The following is an 11,642-nucleotide window of genomic DNA, read 5'->3' as shown; positions in this document are numbered from 1 at the left end:
CAAGTAGAATGTTGCAAAGCTTCTGCAGTGTTTTGCCACATCTAGTCAAACTTATACCAGACTCGATGATAATCTGACAATTTATTGCTCAACTATAAATAGTTGAAGTGGTGCTTCAGCTTTCGTTGTGTGGCACTTTTGAGAAGCTTAACTGCTGCATATGGTTCTTCTCAAGTGCGTAACTTGGTAACTAGGACCTTTCTAGGAGAAAGGCTTTTTTATGGCATTCTTAGAAGCAACTGGCTGTAGTACAACGGTGTGGTTTTGGCTCCCTTTCATGAGCAGGCAGCACCACCTGCTGATGAAATGGGAAAGTGTACGTGACGGTAAAAGGGTTGGTTTTCTTCCTACGGCATTGAGAAAAGCGGTGCTAAGAGCCGAGGTTATGCAGGAAGGAGTAAGGTATCCCTTTAAAGCCTTCTTCCAACAAAGAGGTCAAAAAAAGTGACTGTAATAGATTCAAGAGGTATTGAAACGCATTTAACTAACACTGAACTTCTAAAATACAGCAGTTCAATGGCTTGGGGTTGTTTTTTTCCCCATCAATGGATGAGAGACATGATGGACTTAGAGGGAGGTGGCTGTGGAAACATGACTGAGAGTCCTTATTTTCCGGCAATGAAATAGTCTGAAAGTGTTAACGCTTCTGTTCCCCCTTCTCCTCCTCCGTGTGCTTTTGTATCGTACCCCCCTCCTACTCGGACTGCACACAGCCCGTAACGGCTTGGTCAGTGCGTTACCATTACTGTTCACTAATTTTCACTGTTGTGAAAGTGATTTAGAATTAAAAAAATGGTTTTACATTGACTGGAGTGCGCCGCCGTTCCTTTGTGCGCTGCGGGCGGGCCCCGGCCAGGGGCGCCGGCCCAGGCCAGGGGTGCGGCCCCAGGCGAGGCGCTGGCCCAGCCCTTACCTCGAGGATGAGGTGCGGAGGAGGCCGCTGCTGCTCTGTGCCTCAGGCAGCGGTGGGTAGGGGGGCTCGCCTCCCTCACCAAGCGATGGGGGGGCGGGAAGGAAGCAACGGCGCCGTTCCTTGAGCGACAGCGGTCGCGGGGTGCCCGCCAGCGGCGGCCGGGCCCGGCGGAGGCCCAGCGACAGGAGCTGCCGCGTCCGCCGCCCGCCACAGCACGTGGTGGGAGGGACTGGAGGCGCGGCCACGCTCTCATTGGTCCTCGCCGCGGAAGGGGCGGGACGGCTGCGGCCGACTCGCGCGGGGATTCGCCTGCGGCCGTGAGGGGGGCGGAGTGGCGATTGGCCTGCGGCGAGGAAAAGGGCGGGGCGACCAGCTGCCCGCAGGGTGGGGCGCGGCGCTGAGAGAGCGGCTCGGGGCGGGGGGCGGTGCGGCGCGGCGCGGCGCGCTCGTGCGCGCTCCCAGGCCAGGTGTGGAGTGACCTACCCGCGTTCCGTAGAGGCTGACGTCAGGCGAGCCCCGGGGCGGTGGCGAGGCCGGCGCGGGATGGACGGGCCGCCAGGTGAGGCTGCGGGGCCGGCGCCGCCCTCCGCGGCAGCGGCAGCCCCTACGCGAGGCCGCAGCTCCCCTCCGGCCCGGCGGCCGTTACGCGGGCGCGTATCTGTCGGCGGGGGCGCGGGGCAGCAGGTGCGAGGGCGCGGGGCGGCCTCTCCTGCCGGGCCGCCGGCTCCCGGCCCCGCGTCTCCGTGCGGGGAGCGGTCCGGGAGCCTCCGCCGGTGTCCGGGCCCGTGCGCCGCTCGGGGCGGGGGGGTCCCGCCCGGGCTCGGGCTTGGCGAGCGCCGCGGGAAGGTGTGGGGACGGGGGTGGCTCCCGAAGGCGGCGCCGCGCCTCCGTGCCCCGCGGGCGGCCGGCTGCAGGACCCGTTAGCGCAGCCGCCTGTCGCTCTCGCTCGCCCCCGGTGTCGTCCCGCTCCGTGCGAGGTCCCGCCTTCCCCGCCGGGGCAAAGTCGCCGTCCCGGCCGCGGGGCCGGACGATGCCCGCCGGGGCTGCTGCTGCTGCTGGGGGAGCTGCCGCGTTCCGGCCGGCCGGGGACTCGGCGGCCCCGCTGCGCTGCGGGTGTCCGGTGGCTTTTCCTCCGCGCTGTTTCCTGCTCTGCTTTTTTCATTTCCGTCACGTCTGGATACTCCAGCGATTTCGGTTCGTTTCTGCCTGCGAGCCGCTCAGCCCCTCTGGGTACCGCCGGGCAGAAGCTGGAGGGAAGGTGGCTCCTGCATAGGGATCTGTCAGCTGTATTCGTGTTTGCTTGGTGGGCCTGTGGCATGAAGCGCAGAGACAGACCCCTCAGGATGCCGTGTTTCAGCCTTCCCAGGGGGTCCCGGGCTTCTTGAGCGCTGCTTGGTGAGGAGAGCACCAGCCACCGGTGTGCTGTGGCACGGGTGTGCGTGGCTTTTCCTTGTATTTCCAAGCCTTAACAAGCCACACGTGTGACAGAAGCACAAGAGTCATGCTGGGTTTTTTTCCTGGTTTCTCCTGACCCTCACTCCGGTGTGTGTATCTGAGGTCAGGTGCAGTTCTCTGCGCTCCAGGTAGCAGGAGCACAACAGGTGCTGAGTTGGGACCTGAAGAAGCAACTCGCACCACATGTCCTGCCCAGCAGTGCGGTCTGCATGGGGATGTTTGTGGGGACAGCTGGCCTGTGGGTGAGGTGGCACTTGCTTGTGGTTGAGCAACGAGTTTTTCCTCTGAAACAGCTTTTGTGCGGTACGTGCAAGGAGATCTTCACCTTGGATGTTCTGGGAGGTTGTCACTGACCTACGCTGTAGGGTAAAAGGGTGTGGAAGTCCAATGACCTCTGGTTTATGTAACTTCAAGGAACTCGACCTTGGTATCATCTTGCCTGAGCAACTACCAAGTTTTAACGTTCTTTGGAAAATGGAAGTCTGTGGTTAGTGGGTTTCCTTCTCAAAGCGCCTTTCTTTCCTTATGCAACCTCACTGCAAGTAAATGCTGAGTAGCTGGAAGAAACAGGTTTGAGATGAGCTGTGTGATGTGTTCTTTGCCCCATCCTGTGCTTGTCAGATCCTCAACTCTTGCTTTAATATGCCTGCACAGCTGCCTGGATTTTGGATAGCGCAGTGTGCCAGATGCTCTTTGTGCACAAATTTTCAAGCTGTTTTTCCTACCTTGCATGCTTCTGGCCAGCTAGTTCGATCAGGGCTTTGTGGCAGCTCTGGCAGAGAATACTCTAAGTATTTTCTGAAAGGGCAACAGGCCAGCAGCATCACCCCTCTTCCTACGCCTCACAGGAGTCTGTGGCTGGCTGTACGGTTCCTACAGGAATATTCATTCAAGTGTGCAATTCCTTCCTGGTAGTCAAGTTGTTCTCTACTGAATAAAGCTTGCCTTTCCTTTCTTTCAGTTCTGGGAAATCCAGTTAATTATACAAATGAGTGCGAATGTTGTGTGCTGCTGAGTCAGTGGCTTCCTGGGCCGGCGTGGGTCTCTGCGGGAAGTGTTCCGCTGGACCAATCGGCCTGACTGCAGCAAGCTCTGTTCTGAGGGCCAGTGCAGCTGTAACCGAGCTGTGTTCTGGGAAGAGCCCTCTTGCTTCCTTCTGCAGAACGGGAAGGAGCAGATGGTGATGTTCTGTCTGGGGGAAAAAATAAATAAATAAGGTGTCAGAGTTCAAACTGGGAGCTCCGCTCTCTGGGCTTACAGACTGCCTGGTACTGGCTTGGCTCCCCCCGTGTGGAGGCTTTCCTGGCACTTCTGTAAATCAAAGCTGTTCTTTCCCAGGGATGTGGCAGTCCTTGTTTTCTGTGATGTAAAGCAGTTGCTGTTTGCATGCAGGTGAAGAAGTCTGGAGATGTCTAGGATGCGGGGACAGCATTGCTGCTGGTCAGCGCCTCTACAAGACCGTGAATGAAGCTTGGCATGTGTCCTGTTTCCGGTAGGTAAAACTTTAGCCCTTTAAACTCCCCTCGTGTTGTTCTGCTGACTTGGTACCTGGTGGGTAATTACCAATATCAACAGGGAGTCCTTGCTGTCAGCCCCATGCCTGACCTTTTCCGGGCCCCTTGCGGCGCCGTTGCGTGCTGTTGTTTGCAGCCCTACCTCAGTGCCCGCGGTGCCACTCTGGGATGGAGTTGCAGTCCCAGTAGCAGTCTGTCACTGCCTGGCAAAGTGCTGCCATGCTGACGCAAACACACACAGGAGTACAGATAAAGTACAAGTGGAAGCTCTGGTTTACGGGTGGGGGCAGAAGCTGTGGGCTGCCTGTTTGTCTTCAGCTGCATTCCAAAGTAGTGCCCAGGCGATCTGGGTAACCTGTCGCTTTTTCCATATGTGGTAGGTGCAAGGGTGTTGGGGAAAACTGTGGCCTTGGGGGAGGGAGGTCTTGCCTTTTGCTTTCTCTCCTTTTCAGACAAGACAGATGTACAAATTTAGGAAATCTGTCCTATAATGTTACTATTGGCAAGGACAAAAAGGGTCTGATGTGCTTTTTCTTCCTGACAGTAGGAGTGATGCCTTTTGGTGGTGTTTTGTGAACACTTGCTCTAGTTTCCGTGCTCCAGAATCATGTTTCTGAAGGACCCTATGTTTTTGAGAGGGGTTGAACACCTGCAGCTTCTGCTGGTTTCTGTGTTGGCTTGAATCTGGAGAGGCTGATGTTCTGAGTACTGGGGGGAAAGGAAGGCAGAGTGTAGCTGTTTGCTGGGCCAAGATAGGCATCTACTGTCTTGGCTTAAAGATAAAAACACCCAACAAAATACCCCAACTTTGAAGTGAGTGTTATGGTCATAGTGTTATCACAAGCTTTATATTACTGCAAATCTTTTGGGTTTCTATTGGTTTGAGTATCTGTGTTTAGTTATATTGAGTCAGCTTGTCTTAATCCTGGCTTTTTTTTTTCTCCCTGAAGAACTAGAATCCTGTTGTTGAGCTTCCCTAGATTCTGCCAGTAGCAAACCCAAAGCTGGGTGCACTAGTAAGTCAGTCTGTCTTGCCTTTGAATTGATCTCTGTTGGGGGTCTTGATTTGCAAATGTCTCAGTGCTTCTTGCTGCTGGGGGTGTTGAGGTGGGCAAGAGTGGAGCTGGAGGCAAGCCCTCCCCTTAGGACTCTTCACAGAGAATTTGGTGTGGTAGTTTGTGGGGTATAATGGAAGTTTGGGGGTTGGTTGTTTGGGGTGGGTTTTTTAGACAAGGGAAGAAGCTGTTTTTTCTCCTGAGACGTGTCACAGCTTTTTGTGCCTCCTGATGTGCTTCACTCAGGCTCTGTGCTTTTTGGCTACTCCAGCACCCAGCTGAGCTGCCATGCTCAAGCAATTGGAACCTGTGGTGGAGGAAGCTGCCCTTCCCTTTTTCCTAGTTCCAGGGTAGGACTGTACAAGAAAACAAATTTCCAGTTTGCACACTGTTCCCCCTTTTCTCCTGTTATCCCTAAGCTGTGCTGAGCAGCAGTCTTGTGCTCCATATCCCAAAGCCAAACTTTAAAAAGCCTCTGAGGGTAGGAGCCTTTGGCAGCTGGTAGCTGTGAGTTCCGGCAGCTCTTGGGGAGTGTTTTTTACAGTCTTCCTGTGGATTAGCTGACTCCCTGGCCTGGCACATAATTTCTCTAATGCTGATTGGCACTGCTCCAGGCTCGTTAGCTCTGTTTATTCTTGGTCAGGCTAGGCTGCTGATCATGCTTGGCACTGGCAGCAGCTGACGTACATGCATGTCTCTGAGGATTTAAGTTTTTTTGTCACTTCCCTCCTTCCTCAAGCTGCATGTACAGGAGCTTTGTCCCCAGACCGGTATTTTCTCTGCTGTGGCTGGAGGGAAAAGCAAATCCCCATTCGTATATCTTGGATATTTTAAACTGTTCTTTGGCCAGCTGGTCCTTAGGCTCGAATCCGACGGGTTGGATCTGGCCGAGGAAGCTTCTTAGATGTTTCTGTCACAATGTCTGTTGTGAATTAACCCTGAACATACTTCTGTGCCTCTGAATTCTGTTGAGATAGGTCGTTGATTTTCACTGAAACAGTTCCACTGGCTTTGGAGCTTAGACCTTCAAACACTAGCCAAGAAAGGGAATGAGAAGTGGCAAGGTATTTTTTTCCTAGGTCTGGATCACTTTTACCACAGGGGATTATTGGAAGAGCTTTTTTGACCTAGAACATGCTGTTCCTATTGCTTTCAGTCCAACTTTTTTCCATATTACAAAATAGAAGATACTGCCTTGAATTATACCTTTGAATAAAGTATGGATGCCTGGTGTTTTGATGTCCTTTATTGGTGTTTTGTCTTGTGTTTGTTGTTTATTTTCCCAGAGAGAAAATTAAAGGCAGTTCCCTCTCTCTGTAGGGATATTGAATGTTTGGAGTAGGGTGAGAAAAGGAAAAACCAGGTATAGCTGCATGACTTAATCTGAAGGACACAGTATTTGTTAAAAATACAGTTTGGATTAATTGAAAAGCCTGTTGAAACCATCCAAGTGGAAAATGCTTTTGATTCCATATGAAGAAAATTATTGGAAATGGTGGTAGGAGTTCCTACTGCAGTAGGGTGCTTAAGAACCCATTAGGAAGGAAGACAGCTGAGGTTCAGTTCCTTCCTAACCATGAAATAAAAGAGGATGCATGTTGCCATGGACTGTAAAATAAATGTAATTTAAGTGGCCAAGCAACATGAGCTTCTGCAGAAATCGTGTAATCAAAAGCCAAATCCACCACAGCATATCTTGCTTAACACAAGTTACTGATGGTGATGGATTACTGATGATTTTACAGTTACAGATTTAAAAATATACTACTTGGTTTATACCAAACCCAGTTAATTAAAAGCTGAAAAATCACCAGGGATGTGAAGAGCGGAAAAGTTCATTTTCCTCCTTCTGGAAGAGCAGGGAAACTTTGTATGAATCCCAAATCTTTCTTTAGTAGGTCTAAAGCACTGGAGGTAATAGTGACCAGAAATGATTAATTCAGTTTGGATAAATGTTTCCTTTTTGCCTAATACACCAGATATTTATGTAAAAGCAATGCAGCTTGACCTCAGGAAAGATTCTTATGGCTTTCTGTATAATGTTTTAAAAATTATATTACAAAATAGGTTCCTGCTAACTTAGTAATATAAACAACTGTATGACTAAAATGTGTAAGCTTTTGATATCTGGCTAAATATATGAAGTCTTTTTATACTGATCAGGGATTATGTTGTTATAATATCTAAGTGATTGTAAGCAGTAAGTTGACTTTCCAGTAAGAGATGCTGGCTAAAATGAAATACCATCTCAAAAATCTTCAATGAACTGTTCACACTTGTTAAAAAAAATAAATCAAAAGTAATAAAATATATTTGCTGAAATAGCAATAAAAAATGCCTTATTACCTAGAGTTAAATCAGTTTGCCTGAAAGCTTGTTTCAGGGTCAGGTGCCTGCACTCTCTTTGAATGCGTTGCTCCGTTTCAGCTTCTGTTAACCTTTCCTGGAGCTGGAAACTACAACACAAGGGGTGTTGTAACCACCAGGGCTGTTCTCCCCAGATGAATGCTTTGAAAAAATGGAACAGTTTTGGCAGAAGAACTCCTGGCTCTGTCTCCTACTGGTATTCTGCAGCGCATTTGAAACAAATTCTCCTCCTGGCTGTTTCTCAGTAGTGGAACAAGGTTAAAAGCAGATTCTTCCCAGAATCCCTCGTCGCCCGCCTGTTGCGCGCTCTGCAGCGTGGCAATTGTCCATGGCTGGAAAACAGAGCCAGAGCAGCTATCCATGCATCCAGGGGATGCCCTCAGTTCCAGGCTACTGCATGGAAAGAGGGCCACTATTAATTAGCCCGCTCTAGTGATTGGGTTTTCCTACAAAGGTGTGATTTTTCTGTACTGAATGGTGTGTTTTGCGCTCTAGAAACGCTTTTTGCTCAGCAAAACTTGGTGAGTCACCGTGATTCTTCTGACGTTTGGGGGCAGTGGAAGGCAAGCCAGGCAAACGTGCCTTAAGGATGTGTGTGCCAAAGCTGGTTTAGGGGTTGCTGGGTAAACTAGACGACTTCCGAGGGTGTTTTCCAAATCTCTTTTCTGTGGCTCTCAGGGTACCTACTGAACTTCAACTTAGGTTTGAAGCAAGTTGTTTACACGGCTTGGGAATGATGGAGAAAGTGCTCACCGGACAGCCTCCTATCACTGTGGGTTTTTGATCTCCCAGACTCTGCCTGCTGGCACTTCATTATCCTTCTGCCTACTACCTCTGGAAATCCCTCTTGTTGCATTTTTTAAACAATTTCTAGGCACTTTAAATCAATTTCTAGTCGCCTTCAGGGTGGGCATGGGGAGCAAACTGTCTTCCCCTTCTGTTATCCACAACCTTTTCTGGTTTGAAAGCAGCTGTAGTGCCACCCATCGGTCTCTGCTAGGCTGGAGAAGCCCTGGAGCTAGCTTTAGCCCACAGAATGTATTTTCTAGACTTTGTATTGTTTCTGTTGATTCAGATTGTTTGGCACAGACCTTCATTTTCCACAAGCTGCTTCCTCCCCGCAGACAAGGGGACAAATGGATCTACAGAGCCAGGATACAAAACTCAGATGTATGAATATTGACAATTAGAAATGTAAGTGAAGGCGTGCGTTAAAATGGCTTTGAAATGTGGGGATGCTTGATAGCTTGAATCTTCTTTTAGCTTGTTGGCTGTGAACACAGCCAAGTTTGTACATGCAGCAGCTGAAGGCGAGAGCAGGGAAAGGATCTGTAGTTGGAGGAGGCAGTGGAGTTACAGCCGAAGCAGGAAGACAAGGATCTCCCCTTCTGCCCAGTCTTCTCCGGTTTCTGGCAGTTACAGAAAACTAATGATGGGGCCTCAGAGGTGAGAGCTCTTCCCCACTAATCCTGGGGACTCCTGGGAATGTCCCTTTGATGGTGTCAGCCCCTATCAGATGTAGGGAGAAACAGTTGCAAAGTGCCTGTTTGTAGGCAGATCCCCATGACTTCAGGAGTTTTAACATCCAAAGGAACAATGAAGCCCTTGGCAGGTGGCAGGGGCTGCATTCCTCGGGAATCTTTCAGCTACAGGACACCAATGATGACCTTTGATATTTAAGTAGAAGTTGGGCATTCCAGTCCCAACTTTTTATTACTTGACTTGCATGCAGCTTGTCCTTTAGGGCATTGTTATCTGAGCATTATTATGTCAAGCTAATTGGAATTGCTCCCACACCCAGTATGTGTTAGGTGAGATGGGATCCTTCCCTGAGGAGTTTAGTGGTCTGCACAGACAAAAGCAGCAAGTTAGGAAGCCGGTGAAGATATGCAGTGGTGTAAGTGCCAGTCTTACTGCCATCAGCACTGCATTTACAGGTCAGAAGTCATCACTTCCAAAACCATCTGTAATCCATGAAGTTTCAATAGGTTGAATTTCTCTGCCTCTCAGCTTAAGTGTATCCAAGGGGTCTGTAGCCCTTGGGCAAGGATGGTGGACATAAAAATTCTATCTCCATCTGAACGTTGTGCTGAGTGATGTTAGGTCCCAAGAAGGCATCACTGTGTTGGTCTGAAGTTCTGCTGCAGCTGAGAAGCAAGGTGCTGTAATGGAGATGGGCTTCACTGCTGTCTGCTTTAGTCTCCTCAGGAGCTGCGTGCAAGATCTTTCACTGGGAGGTCCGTGCATAGTGCAGTGGTGTAAGTTTCAGGAGCTGACTCTTGTCTTTCAACAGCAGCAAAGCACGTGTTATGTGTAAGTGCCTTGGAAATACAATGAGGTGTTGGGATTGTGCTCAAGTGTTTGGAATGCCTCCAGACTGCGCCCATGCTGAAGCAAGGGCTTGCTGCAGACTCTTCGGGCATCAAGCAGATGCCTCTTCCCCAGCTCAAACTGGTCCCACACCTACCCAAGTGCCTGTCTGTGCCCGGGGTAGTTTTGTGTATCTTAGGCTGGCAGATGTGTTGAGCAATACATCTGTCTGTAAGTGTGCTATCAGATGGCATGAACTGTGTGGTAAAGAGGGTGTCTAGATGTGCAGCCTAATCCTAGCTGGTTTAAGATATTAATCACCTGAAAATCAAAGTGGCTGTGATGCATTTCTGTGGGAATAAAACTGTAATGCTGCAAGTCAGTTTGCAGTAAGTTTCACCTGAAGTCACTGTTGAGGTTTTTCATTTGTTCCTCTTTCTTTGCTGGTGATATTTTTCTGGCTTCTTTCTGGGAAATACTTCTGTACAATTCTAAACCCTAGAAAGCAACCCCCTGTGATGGCCTGGTGTTTGCAGTGGAGATGCTGTTAGCATTTGCAGGAGTGAAGATGCTGATACCTCCCTGCAGTTCATGAAAAAGAAATGTGCTTCAGTGCCTTTTGGCTCTCAGAGATGGTATCAGTGCAGTTGCCTAGAACAGGTCCCCCCACACCCCTGTTCATCAGCATTTTTGAGGTACAGTCATTCTGGCAGGAATTCAGCTCTACGATGTATGAACACATTAACACCTTTTCCATTTTATCAGAACTGTTGTATGCTCAGGTCATAAAAATCCAAATAAAAAGCAAGAAGTAGCAGGAGAATTGTGTAGGAAAAAGAAACTTGCTGGCTGCTGCTTGCTGCAGAAGTAAAATCATTTTGATAAGATGTTTCCTGTTTAAATACACATTTGACTATGTGTCCTCTGGCTTTAAGGAAGTCTCAAACAAAATCCCTTCCCAGTTGCTTAGCTGTCTGGGTGGTTTTTATTACTTTGAAGTTAGGCTTTATCTGCTGGCTTCATTCACAGACGAGCTGGCTGCTTATCGCATCTGTGGATCGAATCTTCAAAGGTTTTGTCTGAAGAGTTGGGATTTATGAGGTCACGTGGAATCCCCCTCGGAGGGGGTTCGGCCCATGGCAGCAGAATTGTGGGGAAAAGCTTTTGTCTGTAGGTGATACTGTGGAGGGGAAGGGCTCTGCGATGCACCAGAGGTATGTGTGTGTGTGTGGGGCGGGGGGAGGTGGTGCCGATAGCCAGGGAACCATTGGATTGTGAGCCCTGGCCCCTTTTCAGACGCAACATATAGAGAATGTGGGAGACCAGAGTGCATTCCTAGACACAGACTCACCGTGTTGCTGCTTCCAGCGGAGCTGTGTGAAATGTCAGAAGGAATTAGACCCATACTGGAGCTGACGACCACATCAGGCTCTGCAGCGCCAGGCTTCGCTGCATTTTCACAGCCAAGGCCCAGAAACTGCACTGCATGGGTGAAAATGAGGATTTATTCTTGTCAGAAAGGTAGCTTCTTATTAAAATTTGAAAATGAAAAGGAAGAAGCAACAACCCAAAAGGCTTGCCTGGCGTTTTGCTGGCTTCAGCAGTGAGCAGCAGCTGTCAAATCCGTGGCCAAGACGGCCTCGTCCCAGCCCCGAGCGTCCCTTGGAGATTATGCCAGCTGAGACCAGCATCTCCAGCAAAAGCACATTGGAGTGTGCTGCCTCTGGAACACAGCGTGAGCCTCTGGCTGTGTTCAGGCACGCTGGGCTCTGCTGACTGTACAGAAAGGGGAGGGCTTGGTGCAGCAGCATATGTTTGTTGCATTTCTGAGTGTCTTGCAAAGAGCTTTAGCTGATGAGGCCACTAGAGATCACGCTTGGCTTCAGAGCAAGCAAAATGATATAACTCCATGTGCTGGAAGCAGCAGAGAGTACTCGGTTGGGCTGATTTATACCTCTCAGCCTCCCTTCAGGAGATGAAGATTAGGTTAAATGATTGCAGTGATCTCTGTTAAAACCGTGTTGGAAA

At 49.8% G+C, this 11,642-nt stretch overlaps 1 protein-coding gene across 1 annotated transcript in view; it reads left to right on the top strand.

Annotated features, from left to right (window-relative positions):
- Positions 1 to 1,454: 1,454 nt before the first annotated feature.
- The window catches only part of LIMK2 (LIM domain kinase 2), a gene marked incomplete at its 5' end in the record, with an annotated part of 30,453 nt that continues 20,265 nt past the window's right edge, over positions 1,455 to 11,642 (top strand). The window contains 2 exons of the mRNA XM_084271965.1: positions 1,455 to 1,472; positions 3,761 to 3,860. Of these exons, the coding sequence (XP_084128091.1) occupies positions 1,457 to 1,472; positions 3,761 to 3,860 (116 nt within the window). The remainder of the gene's footprint in view (positions 1,473 to 3,760; positions 3,861 to 11,642) is intronic.

Source organism: Gallinula chloropus (assembly GCF_964237585.1).
Source record: "Gallinula chloropus genome assembly, chromosome: 17".
NCBI classification, from domain to species: Eukaryota; Metazoa; Chordata; class Aves; order Gruiformes; family Rallidae; genus Gallinula; species Gallinula chloropus.
The sequence above is the reverse complement of the archived record's forward strand: the minus strand, read 5'-3'. Positions and strand labels throughout refer to the sequence as shown.